This window comes from Dreissena polymorpha, chromosome 7, assembly GCF_020536995.1.
Source record: "Dreissena polymorpha isolate Duluth1 chromosome 7, UMN_Dpol_1.0, whole genome shotgun sequence".
Taxonomy (NCBI): Eukaryota; Metazoa; Mollusca; class Bivalvia; order Myida; family Dreissenidae; genus Dreissena; species Dreissena polymorpha.
The window spans coordinates 70,864,509-70,881,446 of NC_068361.1; the positions used below are offsets into that span (position 1 = coordinate 70,864,509).

The 16,938-nt window shown below is 35.6% G+C and overlaps 1 protein-coding gene across 1 annotated transcript in view; it reads left to right on the forward strand.

The window, feature by feature from the left end:
- The first annotated feature begins 463 nt into the window (after nt 1–463).
- LOC127839808 (uncharacterized) overlaps nt 464–16,938 on the forward strand; it is a 47,316-nt gene continuing 30,841 nt past the window's right edge. Inside the window, exons 1-2 of the mRNA XM_052368195.1 lie at nt 464–517; nt 4,109–4,348. Of these exons, the coding sequence (XP_052224155.1) occupies nt 464–517; nt 4,109–4,348 (294 nt within the window). The remainder of the gene's footprint in view (nt 518–4,108; nt 4,349–16,938) is intronic.

Below are 16,938 nucleotides of genomic sequence, written 5' to 3' on the forward strand. Positions count from 1 at the left end.
ACTTTCCACCAGAGTAGACAATGTTTACAAAAACTTGAGTGTTTAAGTGCGTGGGAAAAGTATAAAGATCACGACTTCTATATGCATGCAAACAGCTGTTCAATCTGCTGCGGGTTGACCTAGTTTTCAGACCGATGCACGGAGCGTATATTACAGTGAAAAAGGGCAGCGTCAGTATTAATTGAGTGCCATCAGTAATATGTATAGTCCATTCGAATGAATTTATATCCTCAAGAGGCATCGTCGGTACAAATGCAGGGATATGTGCAAGAGGCAGTGAATTTATGTACTGATATCATCAAAAGAGAATGTCAAAACAAATGCGGTGACATCATCAACAGGCGCTGTCAGCACCAATATAGTGACATCATCAAAATACAGTTAAGAACGAATGAAGTGACATCATCAAGTCTCAGTGTCAGTGTTAATGCATTGATATCCTCAAGAGCATTGTACCACTGTAATGACATCCTCAAGAAACGGTGTCAGTAGCAATGCATCTTCAAAGGAATCGTCGGTACGCCATTCAATAACATCATCAAGTGGCAATGTCAGAAAAAATACAGGAACATACAAACGCGGTAGTTTTAGTACCCATGTAGTAACATTCCCGCAAGGAATTTGTGGCAATCCATTAACATCCTCAATAGGTAGTCTCCATTGGAATGCAGCGATATCCTCAAGAACAAGCGTAAGTTCCAATGCATTGGCTTCATCATGAGTTGGTGTCTCTACCAATTAAAAGACATCGCTTTAGCGCAGTGTCTGCACCAATGAAGTGACATCCTCAAGAGCTAGTGTCAGTGTCTGCACCAACGAAGTGACATCCTCAAGAGCAAGTGTCATAAAAAATCAGTGACTTCTTAAAGAAAAAGTATTACAACCAATTTTAAGACATCTTCAATAGGGTCACCACAAATGATGTCACATCCTCGACAGTCAGTTAAGTTACAAATACAACGTCAATCGAAAGAGGCAATATCAGTAACTCCACAGTGCCATCCTCACAATGCAGTGTTAGTATGTTTAAAGTAACATCCTAAAACGGCAGAAGTGTCATCCAAATAAATATCATAACTTATACACTGACATCCTAAAAGGACAGTGTCAATACCTATACAGTGACATCCTCAAAAGCTGTGTCAGTAAATATAACATGAAGTGTCACTTCCTGTACCATGACACCCTCAAAATGAAATACCATTAACTAAACAGTGACATCCCCAAAATGCAGTGTCATTATCTATACAGCGACATCCTAAAAAGACAGTTTCAGTACCTATACCATGATATCATCAAGGGGCAGTGACAGTGCTTATACCGTGCCATCCTCAAAAGGCAGTGCAAGAACCTATACATTGACATCCTAAAACGTCTTTGTCAGTATCTGTAAAGTTACATCCGCAAAATGCAATGCAAGTACCTTTATAGTTACATCCTAACAACAGCAGTGTCAGCATCTACATGTTCACAGCGATATCATCAAAAGGCAGTGTCATCACCTATTCAGTAACATCCTAAAAAGGCAGTGCCGGTATCTATAAAGAGACATCATCAATAGGCAGTGTCAGTACTTATACAGTTACATCCTCCAAATACATTGCAAGAACCTATAGAGTGACATCCTAAAAATGCAGTGTGAGTACCTAAACCATGTCATCCTTAAAAGGCAGTGTTTATACTTTGACAGTGACATCGTAAAAAGGCAATGTCCGTACCTATACTGTAACATCCTAAAAAGGCTGTGTCAGAATCTTCACAGTGTTAACCTAAAAGGCAGTGTCAGTACATAAACAGTGACAACTCCAAAAGCTGTGTCAGTATTTTAAATGCTTTGTTAGTAAGTACCGTTTATCTTATTATCGGGGACAGTGTTAGAAACGCTGTTTATTTAAGGGATTTGTTTTGTTGATTTTAAAGAGCGAAACATTTTTTTAATCCAAAATCAGGAGGAGTGTTATTTCGCTTCGTTGATTTAATGCTAATATTTAATTCGAATATATGAGAAATGTTTTTTTTTAAACTGTGAATGTATCTCATCGTTCACGAGTCTCATTAAAGCTGAGTGTTATTTTCTACAGTAGTTTAAAGAAATATCTAATAAAATGCATCAATGGTCAATACTAAATTAAAATAAGAAGCATAACGAAACAATAAACACGTATAAATATTGATCATCTCTGTTATATTTTTCAGTGTACGTTAAGACAGCTACGTTACAAAATTCTCATTTCAAATTTGGCTAAATGTCAAGCTATTTGCACATTAAGATACTTGATCTTGTGAAACACATTAAGCGAGGTATGTTTTCCACGAAAAATAAAACCATATATTTTCCTTCATCCTTTCAAAGAAAAACGGTAAATGATACAAACTATTCATCATTTTATCCGTTGGGGTAAAGCATTGTTCACGTTAAAAGATATGACTCAACATATCAAAGTTCAACCACGGTCATTATTTAATATCACTGTGTTATATAAATCAGGTTTGAATTTGAACTTACTTTACTGAAGGAGTTTATCTCATTCATAGGGACATGGTAATGATTATGCAGTAAAATGCTAAATATAAGAACAACGAAAGTATGTTGCAACAGCGGTTTTTTAATCAACAATTAAAACACACAACCAATTATAAATAGACAGTATCACTTGCCGAATTTTGCGACGCGACTTCAGAGTATTAGTTAATAATTTATCTATCCATCTGTGAACGCAAAATCAATAACAACATACATCAGGTATCATCACGATTATCATCATCATTCCCTTGACCATGCTAGGGGGACATTATTTACGACAACATAGATATACTCCGCAAGTCAGGTCGGTTGTGGATTGCTGTGAGTAGCTCAACCATGGGGATGGACTTCCACTCTTTTAAATTGTTCATCCAGCTTTGCCTCTGATGATCTCGACGGCGACCACCCTTTAGCGTGTCTTAGAGAACAGTATTGCCTGGTGAGTCGTGCCTGGTGACATGTCCAAACCAAGCCAGCTTTTAACGTTTGATGGATGCCAGGATAAGATCTTGTGGGCAAATAATTGCTACTGTCATGATCTGGAAACGTTGGTCGTGTGCTTCATGTAGGTGATGAGGAGCAGTCTTCGGAGATATTTGAGTTTGGCTAGTATCCTGCGTTATGTACCCGCGTGAAGCGTCTATGTCTTGCAGCCGTGCAGTAGGATGAAGACTACGAGGGACTTCTTAAGCCTGTACTTGAGGGGGAACTTGATGGGTCTGCATTTCTAACTCCTGCTCAGCCTGGCCATCGCTGCGATTGCCATGGCAATACTTATTCGGTTCTAAGCGGTTCGGGTGTCATCTTTGGAAAGGATTTCACCCACGTACTTGAAGCTGGTCACCTCTTCAGATTATCGCCGTTCACGGTAACGTCTGCACTGGTGTAGTTTGTGCTCATCATCAAAGTCTTCGGGTTTTCCATGATAACCTCATTACCTATTATATTGATGTTTAAAAACATTTTTCTTTGTTATTTAAATTGTGCAGTCAAAAGACGTAAAAATGTAGTTAACATTTAATTTCCATTGTTTTGATAAAGGCATTATGCCGAAACGTCAATTAAAGGAGTATAATCAGAACCTCATTACCGTTAATTTCGGCTCTTGAAGCCAGGTATTGGATTTCACTGCTGGGGCCACCCACGCGGTCAATGTTGGCAGAAATCTCTGGCAGACGCCCGCTGAAATCCTAAAAAAGAAACTCATCTGTCCATTAAGCAGTACTGCGCCTCTTGTGTTGCCTTACAGTTATTGGATGACTTGCACCTGCCCTTTGTCAATTTTGAAACTTATCAAAGCATTCAAAAGGCCATCATGCTACTCGCGGTCGGACGATATATTAGAATCGATGAAGTTGTGAATGAGCTGGTAATGTAGGTGTTTGTATATAATAACCCTGCAGTTGTCAATCTTTTCAAATGTGCTCTGACCACTCTAAATCCAGCTTCCTTTTCCGCCAGCAGTTCCTTGGCTTTACTGTTCAATCGGTTAACAATGATTCGAAGCTTGTCTTTAATGATATGGATAATAAGGCTGATGGTTCGGTAGTTCTAGTACATCTTGTGGTTGCCCTTTGTCGGTAGGAACATGACCAGATACTTGGTCCATTCCTCGAGGCTCCTCTTCTTCTAAAAGATATACGACATAGTACCGTCATTGCTGCAGTCGTTGCCTCCCATCCTTGCCTTATCAGCTTCACAGGAATGCTATCCATTCCCAGAGATATCCCTGCCTTAAGACACTGCCTCCTCCGCGTCTTCCTTATGGACGGACGGATTCTGGCTCTGAATCGTGCAAAACGAGACTGGGGTTTTGAAGAAGAGGTTAGTTATAGAGGTCACTGAATTATTCGGTACACCTCTTCAGGTAAAGGCGTTTCCATCTTAATATTACACCTGTATTGTTTGAATACCGACGAATCTGATTACATCAACGTCGGGGGATTATTTGTGATGGTTTTTGTTCTTCGAATTAATGCGAATATTATGACATTTCACGTGGATGTTTCAGTCATAGGTAGTATGAACAGCTATGCTTACTTATTATTCCAATACACAATCTCAAGCTTAACTACCAGACAAACGTGTTACACTTATACGAATGTTCATACTATTATGACCGACAACAGTTACATTCACGTATAACCGTCGCACATTTTCATGCAGGAATGATATTCGCTATTTACATAAAAAATGACCTGAAACATTTTCATATAGCTAGTCATTTTATAGACTCAGTCAGTAAAGATCTTCAACATATTAATATAATACTTTAATTTAATGCCCATACACACCTTTCTTTAAATGTAGGTAGTAATATCGGATACCACGTTCGGTTTACTGGTTATTACGAAATACACGGAGGCCTTGTCATTTGTGCTTGATTTCTGACGTTGGTTGTAAAGCCGTTCAAAAGGAAAGTGAGCTGTATTCGGCAATAATTTGATTATGGGTTTAGTAGCTGATGCATTGCGCAGCTGCTCCCGAACGACCACCCGTTTAAGACATGTCAACAGCATAATCGGACTATTAAATTCAGAAAGGACTTTATACATGCACGCATTAATTTAATGTGCTAATGAGTATTTGGTTCTTCGTAAACGTTTGGCATTGACCTTTTCATCCAAGTATTACCATGACAGTTCCTTATTCTATGACTTTCGATAACTTTTCACTAATATTATTCACAATTAATATACACCAATGAGCTTTATTATTAAACGCCATATACAGTACAGCTCACGCAAAATCAACAAAGTCCGCGGCTATGCCGCGGACAGATTGTTTTGTTTTCGAAGTTTCTCCGCATCCACAACGAGTATTCACTCGGCATGCCGCCGGAGCACTCGGCGATAATTCGCGGAGTGACGCCGCGTCTGTTTCTGCCACGGCATCGATCCGCCTTATCACGCCGAGTTTAATACGCGGCGATTCGCCGAAACGAAATATTTACAAATCTTGTATGAATTATAACAAATGTTAAATAATGTTCAAATTAACGAATATTAAAAACAGATACAATAATACCCTGATATATTAAGTTGTTCGCTTGCAAAGAACTAAGGTTAAGAGCAAGTTTTTCAAGTCGGTCTGCTCTTAACTACGCTAAGAACGATGACCACCGCATCTGCCTGTGCACACTGATTAGCCAGTTTATACTTCACCACTGGTACACTGCAGACAGTAAGAGTTAGTGTTTGTATGTAATCGAAAGTGTTCAACAGCTTGTGCGACGACATTGGCCAGTTTATCATTGAAATCTGTACATATTTGCTGCTTTCAGGGAAAACGGGACTTAATGCATGTCAAATAAGTGGTGTCCTTTGCACACTGATTAGCCTGTGCAAAGCACACAAGATAATCATGGACGAAACTTTCTGATTTATGGGGTTTTTCGTTAAAAGACAGTCTCTGGTACTGGGATGACAATTAATGCATATGCATTAAGCCCTGTTTTCTCAAAATGAAGCATGAATTATCTTATTATTAATGATTTGAAAAAAAGGATAAAAGTGATAATAACTTCAAAGTAACCTCGCTAACAAGGCAAATAAACAAAATCACTTTTAAAGCAAATACACAACCAATGAGTTCTACTTTTTTACCTTGTGGCATTTTAGTAAACATCTAAAAGGGACTTTTTTACAGTTTGTCATTAAATGCTTAATAATAATAAATGTAAACATTGGATCTTAAAAGCTCCATTAAAAAACAAGAACAAAAATAAAGAACCAAAAAAGTAACCCTCAAGTGGTCTCGAACCACTGACCCCTGGAATAAAAGTCTATCGTTCAGACCGCTCGACCATCCGTGCTCATAAAATGATAGATGTATTTTATACTCTATATAAGCAATCCTCATAGTATGAAAAAATATAAAGACAGCAACAGAACTCTCAAAATTATTAAATCTTTTAATTTTGTCAATTTACCAAAATGTGAAAAGGTCCCTTTAATGTCTTCAGACTTGCAAATTGAATGAGTTCAATACACTGTCAGATATTATATCATGAATAACTTACATGATTTTTGGTTGCCTGTTAGCCTGGGGCCAGTAGATTTCAGCCCAGCAAATTCAATTTCAAAAGTTGGATACAGTTAGGCTAAACATCAGGGCAACTAGCTTTTTCAAAGCTTTAAAAAAATCCAATTAAACGTAGAATACACATTTGCTACTGTGGATTAATTAGACATAGGTAATCATTCAATTCCGGCTCACATGATGCATTAAAAGTCTGTCATGTCGGCAAAATTGTTGCTCAATAATTTAAAGAAAATGAATGAAGTATTAGATACACATTTCACAACATGTACATGATTCTAGGCTTGTTATCTTTTAGCAAGGCAACCAAAATTCTTAAGATGGCTGCCAGTGCAGCAACCTTCTGCGAAAAAAGAGAGACATATTGTTGTTGCTTTGTCTAAGTTATCTCTATAACATTAATATGAGGATAAACAGTGCACCCACATCTAAACCTGTGCTTTGCGACACACTCTTTATAAATGTGAATGGGTTGTGTGCATTTCAAACTTGCGGTATAAAAAGCTATAACATAATTTTGAAAACTAAGATTATGCAATAGCGAACAACTTCAGTGCCTTCAGCGATTTGATATAATGTTTTATTTGACCGTACGATTATTAAACCTTTCACATAACATATTTTTTATAAATCTTAAACGTGTAAAAAAATCCAAAGTATGTATGTTATGTTCAAATACCCGTTATAATATAAAAATGAAGCTTGCACTCTGGTATATATTGTTGGGACGTTTTGGCCATGGCATGTATTACTAGTATGTATTTGTCTATTGTTGAAGATCGTGTACCTTAAACATGATGAACGGGAGGGCTTGTGCGCTTGATATTTCGTTTATGTTAATACACCCAATATTTATAAGACCCATGGCGAACACCTCATAAGTTTAAATTGTACTTGTGAAATCTGATACGGCTTTGGAAAATCCCGGTCTGTTGCAATCGATACCCCTGCAAAGCTTGTTTTTGTATATGATAATATAGGTTTGCAAGTACGTCCTTTAATTTTTGGGCTTGCTGTTTTAAGATTTTGTGTAATGGGAAGAACATATTTGCAATGCCAATTATTTTCAATGAATAACTTAAGTCGGGCAGACATAGCTGATATCTTATTAACTACTTTTATGTATAAAACTTCCGTGTGTAACACAAATGCTTAATATATATTTGTTATTCCAATTTTAGGACCTGGACATACCAATCGTTAAACTGATACTAGATTTGCACACTCTTAAATAAACAAAAGAAAATTCCCCTACAAGCTGGCCATTATTTACGTTATTGATAATACACTTAAAGTTTTTAGATGTGTATTTATATTCTTTTCCTACGAGACATGGTTTACTGGGATATACACGTAATATGATGAGTTATTTTATTAAGTGCGATCAGTTATCATTTTCTGTTTGAAACAAGCATCATAAAATCGATTAATTGTATAATAGAAACACATAACATATTTTTATTATATATATTTATGGTTTTGAATTCATGTTGCATTTTATTATGTTTGTTTTTTTAATAAAAAAGTGTATATCCTATGTACTGCAAATGACATTAAGTCTCGTCTTATTATCTACCGTGTTGTACTTTATATAATCGTCTTTTCCATAAACTCATTATAAGTATTATGGATATGTGAATAATAAAGCACTAAAATATAGTACCACATATAAATGGGGGACACACCTTCATATATTGGCAATACACCTCATTCGTTTTCTTATTTCATTCAAATGTGTAAGCTCCCTTTAACAGGCCTAGTTTTTTTTCCCGCGGATCATATTACAAGCGTAATGTTTACAGCACGCAGCGGTTACATGTTATGAAACTGCAACTAAATCGCATGTTAAAACCCTTTTAAAAATGCAATAATTTAGGTCAAGGCCTCAATTTCATTGTGGGAAAGTATACCGTACTTAGGCATGGCCTACGTGCATGTTAGCGCTGAAAACATGACAGTGCGCCCTGAGTTTGCAAACAAACATTTGAAAACGTATTGTATCTTTGCAATCTGATACAACGCCCGGGAATGGCGGTCTGATAAAATCAATATCCGAGCCAAGCCTGCTCTACATTAATATATTTTGCATACCAGCAGGCTGAGTATAGTTTCTTAATTGTCCATGACAACAGGAAGATAAGTATCGAATGTGTAGAATTTCCAACGACTAAACAAGAGAGTATTAACACTTAAGAACAAACAGGTGCATGTCATGGTGGTCCGATGTGTCATTATGCAAGGATATTTAATACGTGTTTCTTCCGATCATATTATTTTCCTGCCATTGTAAATGTTTTGCAATATGCATTGTATTATACATCAGGCCTTTTCAGACAACTATTTGTATGATCAAGAATAAGGAACATTCATGAACAACACGCTTTACATTGTAGTTTGATCTTTAATCCTGTTACTTGCAAACGCCTATGCGCCATAGTGTGGTTTTCAGTAGTTATGTGAATCACATTATATTACATGTTAACTTGTATAAACAGCCATTGTATTTAAGTAGGTCATGGTTGTATTGATTGCTGAATATTTGCTTGGAGAGGCTTCTTAAGTTACAGGCGCGATTATGTAAATTGATTATTTAAGTCTAAAATAGTGTTCAGATGATCATTTTCGTCGTAATTTTAAAGCTTTTTGGTAATGCGATCATTTTAAGTGTGGCAGTAAGAGCAGGTATAAATGCCAATTTTTTCAATGCATATTTTGCCAAAAAATCATGATAAAGGTTTACCACTGAAAACTTCACGTATCATTGCTTTCGATACGTATATGTAAGGCAAACGTATAATGGTGTTACGATTACAACCTTTTGGTAATTCATTACACGCAAGGAATTTTGTAAGAATAATGTAATGACAGTGTTCTTATTTTCTTAACGTTATGTTCAACACATGAATTTGCGGGGTACAGAAATAGCGCTATTTTGATTGCCGATGTGCTCCTGCGGTCTTTATCTTTAATACCCAGTCCATGTGAAGAAAAGCTACTTATTTTTAATCAGAACACTCGTTTAAATTGAAGCCTATTATGCTTGTTCGATGTACATGTATACACGTCAGTTCTAATGATTAGGGGTCCACTTCTACATCTATGTTCAAATGCGGTCGTGATATTGAACATAATCAGCAGCATCATCATCATCAGCAGCAGCAGCAGCAGCAGCAGCAGCAGCAGCATCGGCGGCGGTGGCGAGGCGGCGGCAGCGTCGTGGTCGTCGTCGTAATTTTCATCATCATCATCATCATTTGCATTTGATACGTCACGTGTCTGAGATATAATTATGTGGTTCCATTAGCTGAAATACAATAATGTTCTGTGAACAGCAGTATTTGGCATACGTACGTGTTTTTTTATGCCCCCGAAGAGTGGCATGTAGTTTTTGAACTGTCCGTCAAGCCGTCCGTCTGTATGTCTGTCTGTCCGTCCGTCAGTCCGTCCGTCCGTCCGAACACTTTATCATTGGTCATAACTTTTGCAATATTGAAGATAGAAACTTGATATTTGGCATGCATGTGTATCTCATGGAGCTGCACATTTTGTGTGGTCAAAGGTCAAGGTCATCCTTCAAGGTCAAAGATCAAATATATGGCTTCAAAGCGGCGCAGAAGGGGACATTGTGTTTCTGACAAACACATCTCTTGTTAGTTGTTCGCTTGCGAACAATTAAGGTTAAGAGCTAGTTTTGCAAGTCGGTCTGCTCTTAACTACCCTAAGAACGATGACCACCGCATCTGCTTGTGCACACTGATTAGCCTGTTTATGCTTCACCACTGGTACACTGCATACAGTGAGTGTGTGTTTGTAATCAATAGTGTTTAACAGCCTGTGCGACGACATTGGCCAGTTTGTCATTGAAATATGTACATATTGGCTGCGTTCAGGGAAAACGGGGCCTTATGTATGTCCAATAAGTGGTGTCCTGTGCACACTGATTAGCCAGTGCAGTTCGCACAAGCTAATCAAGGACGACACTTTCTGATTTTATGGTGGTTTTCTTTTAAAGACAGTCTCTGGTACTGGGTTGACAATTTATGCATATGCATTAAGCCCTGTTTTCCCAAGAAGCTGCAGTCAGTATACAATACACTAATTGTTTCAGTAATGAAGGAACTGAAACAGCGTAACGGTAACGATACAGTGTGTTTAAATTATATTTTATTAAGAGGAATTGTCCGAACTTAGTTTATCTACATTTAATAAACATCATGATTTCGGAACTTGTAATCAGTTTCTATCCCAGGTAAATTATTGCTTATAAGATTGTTCGCCGAGTGACTCAGCGTTATATCACCAACAATTTCCTCGGCATTATGCCGAGGCGTGCCGCGGCGTGTCTCGGCGAACATATACGGCGACTCGGCGAACAATTGATGTCGTCAAACTCCGTGGATCGCGGAATTTGTTGGTTTTGCGTGAGCTGTACTGTAAAGGTGACGAATCCAATTATTATTCATATAAACTGGTCTAATTTTTTACCGGAGTTCAGTTACTCTTGCATAAAAAATGCACATAACACAGCTTACGTGCAACGTTGTCAAGAATTATGGAAGATATACCCGTTTCATAATTGGAACAAATGTTTAGAACTTTGCAACTAACGTGTTGCGTAGCCTCAAAGCAGTGACGTATGCTTAAAATATCCGAAAGACAATTATTTAATTCTGATTCTATTTTAAACAACTTATACCAGCACAAAGTAGCTTATTATATCACTACAAACGTTTTAACCATTTAGAAGAGACCTACTTTGTTAGTGATACCATAAAACGTTGAAAATCAACGATATATTTTTGGTGACCTGAGTCACTTTCACTTTCGCTTTCGCGAGTAAACAGCAATGTAAATAAACTGCTTGTTTGTAAACACAATTGATTTGGAGGACACTGTATCTTGAGCTCAAAACAAGTTGCATTGTTCATTTGTTTATTGTAATGTCAAATAGTATATATATGTTGTTTTTTGATAACCATTATAAATAAAATAATGAAAACAATATTTAAAAATCGGTAAATAATTACGGATCGTCACCTTTATAGGGCCTTTAACATTCAATGATGATCTCAAATGTATCCATACAAGACTTATGTTTGCACTTTTAAACAGTGTTCATCATTGATACTGTCATTTATTCTTTAAGTCAAATATTTTCTTGTATTCGATATATTCAAACTATTATGACAGTTTCTTTTCACTTAAATTTAGGTTGTTTGAGTCTCAAACGTAAAAATCTAAAAGTTTCATTAAAAGGTTATACATTGAAAGGCATTTCTAACGCAACACTTCCGTTTAGCATATTTGCTCAATTATGAAACACCAGATGTCGTCAAAATTTGAAAAATGAACAAAGTAGTCATATTTTTATTTACACTTAGAAAATGTGTTCCATTTCATCCATGATTCGATGGCTTATCTGACAAGCAATTTTCACGCTAAAATGATTTAAATGTTTCATAAATGATGTATTAAAATACGTGAATACCAGGTGAAAGTTTCAATAAACCATTTTTACATCAGCGTTTAAAATTTTAAAATACAAATTTTTAAACGATTCGCAAGTGACATAAAAAAGTAACATATATTTATGTATAATGGCATTGCAATATACAGTTTTTTTTTATGAAGTATCGCCTATATGTTCTGCAATAAGGGTGTACCTTAAAAACATATTTTGCCATTATATGGTGATCCCTTGAAGATCTTTTTTATTTCACCCCATGATAAGATCACATTTCGGCATATAATTTAAGCAAAGACACTCAACGGATAAGTATTCACTTATGGTAAACATATACAACAAGGTTGTAACATTTTCACTTGTGTGCTTAATAAATCATATGTATTTGTACATTTGCAATAACTAACGCGTCAGAAATCGTTCAAAAACGATATGAATAATTTGTGTAGACTTCTGAATGAGTCAAAAGTATATGTTGTCTCTTTTAAATGAAAATATGTGGTCAATATTTATGCCCGCATTTTAAGGTTCAATTTCGAGAATGTGTGCACATTATAAACGCATGAAATCCCTTGTTAAAAACAAACATGACGATTGCTCTATATATACTTATGTTTATGATAGTGATCTGATAAATAATAATGGGATGAAACAATAATGAAATATACTAATGCATACACGAACTTTTCAATTGGATAGTTTCATGAACAATAAAACTCACATAATGTATAATTGTCATATCGGAAGGTAAACACCTTAATTGATCGTTTCAGCCATTTAAAAAATACAGCTTCATGCATTGGATATGCTTTAAAAATTATTGCAAGTACATTGAAATATACACAAGGCGTTGCTCGTTTAACTGTTATATCAGATTAACCGATAGTGAGACAATTATTAAGTGTATTACTGTAGCGTTTATGCAATTTTAATATAGCGAAGCTGTAACCCGATCAGGGTGCTGGATCACTTGAATTTGTGGGGTTCACAATTAAACGGCAAGTAAAACTGAATTGTATGCACTAGCTTTAGCTATTTGCAAACATTCAGTTATTAACAGTGTGTTTACAGTCTGTCCAGCCGGTGTGTAAATCCCGGAAAACCCCCGCTGATGCTGCACCCTGGATACGTTCGTAATTTCTCTAAAAGAGGAAAGTCTACCTGACCAATCAGTAAAAAGTAGACTGATCAAGTGTTGATGGTACGTGGTTTGGTGCACACTGCGCATTTGGTTTGTGACCAACGAGTGTGTAGGTCGATTACGAGTATTTATATTAATCCTTGAGAAAGAAATTATTATTCCTGTTTAAGGTAAGTACACTGTTTAATTAACTCTTCATTTTTTAACTTTAAATTTCATAAGTTGTATTTTTAATGAAACAAAATTATCAATGTTTTGATAAGAACCAGCTAATTTGGTTTGTCATTGTCTCAGTTTTATACAAAGAGGGTTTAAGTATCTTAAAACTGTTACATCACAGATGATTCGACAAATAAAGCCAAGTATAGGTGTATGCTATGTAAATAATACGATACTCATCAAAGTTTGTCAACGAAGTTTGACATATTAATATAAATGCTATATAATTTATATCGACACAGCCCTTACAATAACAATCTAAGAATATGTGGTCTGCGATTGGGCGTTTGTACTTTCGTATATTTAACGGCATTCCAAATAAGTTCTAATTGGTCATTTGATATGAAAATTGTATACAATATTTTTTTTTGCGACAGAAACTCAAATTAAAACAGCTATTTTATTAACGTTGCAGAATTGTTGCATTAATTTGCGCCTTTTTTAAAAGAAATTTTCTTAACGTTTAAAGCCACGTTTACACTCAAAATCAACGAATATTTCTTAAAATCAAGTTAACCAATATGCAATCAGTTTTTCATATAGCAATCGCCAAAGTTTCAACGTTAGATTAGTTCTTGTAATATAATCAGGGGTGGCGAAATCAAATGTCCGAGTTGCCCGAGTCGTATATTTGCTTGTCTGGGCAACTGATTTTTTTCAATTAAGTTGTCCGTGGACAACCAGTCGGGTTGAGAAATACAAAAAATAGATTGTATAAAAGCCGTTATTAAGTTTTACAAAACCGGATGTTGACACCCGATAAAATTGTCAGTGCTATTTGCGGAGCAATCAAGCTAAAATATGGACACTCTCCTGCACAGTGGTCTCGCTTATTCTATCAGCATGATAAGAGACCAGGAGGCTAGCATGCTGCATTTTCAACATTCGGCCCGTCTGTTTAATAGGCAGTGTACAGACTGGTTTGCTCGTTCATTCCGTACCTAAATGTTGAACGTTCGTCTTAAACTTGAAAATGCATTATTAATAACAAAGGGGAGGTATAAAACCCGGAAATGTCCGGAAAACCCAGAGTGTGTCACATCGCTCCTACCTAACTAAATTTCTAGACTCACAAACGTCGGGACGTTGGGACGTGAAAAGCCGAAAGCCTAGTTGGATTACGTACAGTTCCGTTGATTGGGTGAAGTGTTCCGTTTGAATCAACTACAATTTATATTAAAGTTGAACAAAGACGGTAAAATAGTCATTATGTATATATATAATGTATAATTTGAAGATTACATTTCCTGGCTTATTTCATCTGCAAAAATGAAAAATAAATATTGAAATACTGTTTTAAAACTCCGCTAAGGTTTTAACCGAGTGTAATGGTAGAACTCACTACATACAATTACGACTGACTTATAACATCATGACGTATTTTCAGGTGAGCTTATGAAGCAATATTATACATTTAAAGCAAAATCACACTTCTTCCTGAAGTACAACTCACTCGCGTGTGCTTGATTGGTTTTCCAATTTTATAATTCAAACCCGAAACTAAAAAAGACAGGAAGAAATTTCATTCAAATTCAACTGACATGGATGTAAAGACCGGAATATTATGTTGAGATAAAACACCAAATAACACGTAAACAGGAAAAAATAGTTTTCTCTGACAAAGAAGAAAACTTGAACAATTGATCATATGATACGACACAATTGGACAGGAAGAAAATTCATTCAAATCCAACTGACATGGATGTAAAGACCGGAAGAAAAAGTTTTCCCTCACAAAGAAGATAACTTGAACAATTGATCATATGATACGACACAATTGGACGCGTTTGGCCAATCCGAAAGCAATGGCGTAAATATTGAGCGGAGATATTTGGTAAACAAAATAATTATGTCAGCAATATATAGTGTTTTACTCACACTATTCCGCTTATAAATCCGGTTGTGTACGCAAATATAAACACGTGTAATGTTTCAAGACACTTCATTTTTATACTTTGTTAATCAGTGCTTGCTAGTCTTCCTAATGCTTCATTTCTTATCAATGGCGTTGATACCATTTTAAAAATACTGTAGTACGTGTTAACCATGTAACCAACAACCCAATACGTTATAACATAATACTACTGTTCTGAATGGTTTGATATAATGCAACCTTTGTGTCATAAACGCCTCATAATATTGTGAATAACCAGGATGACTGACCAAAAAGGTCAAAACACAAAATGCATTTGCAAAATGTGAACTCCGTTAGCCTGATGACAGGTTATCAACAACTATGCTGGTTTTGCAAGTCTATTATTTTAATAAAATACTTTTAAATACGGTTGCTCAAAAAGATACAGGGCAGCGTATACATACAAGTAGTATTTAAAGACGAATGGGCTGTTCATGTATAACTTGGTTTGAATAAATATAAGATAATAACAATGTCAAAACAAAAGCTAAATGGAAGAAGTTCAGGATTTATTTCGTTATTTCATTTAAAAACTTGTACTTTCGTAGTAATGGCAGTCATCACAGTTTTGAAATTAACCTGGAGATATGGTATGTATGTGTCTTGTGTTAAACAAATTTTATTTACAACTTATTTTATTTGTTGTTTTTAAACGTGTATTCGAAAACAAACCATGCAAAATACGAAATTTAATATTGATCAAGTGTTACATTAATAGCTGTAATTGTATAGGTTAATAACATTTAAATGATGTGTCAATATTATATTCATGTTATTACGAAAATATGCTATGACGTAACGTCAAAAAGTCCGCCCATCCAGAAAATTGCGCATGTGATGTACATGTTTTCTTAATAAAATTTTAATTTTTTAGCATAGCGTCATGATAATTATATCAAACGATTAAGCTCAAAAATGCGCATTTCACAATATATAAAACAAAAAAAAACCAGAGATACCGACATTTAAGGAAAACCTATGTTTAAGTGATTATAAAAGCTATATTATTTTTTCCAGATTAATTATAATGGTATCCTAGTAGAGAGGCCCTCTAAGGTTTGTAAAACATTCAACAATAATGTTTTACAATATCAAATTAGCACTCTTGTTAGCGTCCAAAGTTGGTAAAGTTTTATGATTTCTAATGCCTAATTATGTTTTGCGTAAAATTCGGAAAAGATAAAAGTAATTATAAAAGCAATATTTTCTACCGACTTGAATTAAAATAATATCGTTGTGAAGAAAAATTTATGACGTTCCTAAAATATGCAAAAGTATTTTTTCAATATCAGATGTGCGCTGTAGGTTGGTATAAGTTGTTTGATTTCCCTGCCAAATTATGACATTTTCTGTTTTAAAGGTACAGTTTTAAAGCGTAAAATTGTTTCCGGTAACCCGACCCTACGTTTTTTTCTTCCCGACCCTAAAATTTAGTTTGGAGTATTTAAAGTCGATTTTCGTGCAACACGCTTTTCTTTCGACATTATCACTTTACATGCATATAATAGGGATATAAGGCATCCGGATAAAAACCCTCCTGTCAATTTTATAGGGGCGGACATAAGCTCTCCCGTCTTTTATTCGGAAATTTAAATATCGCTTACCGTTAAACTGAAATAATGACCCTTGGATTA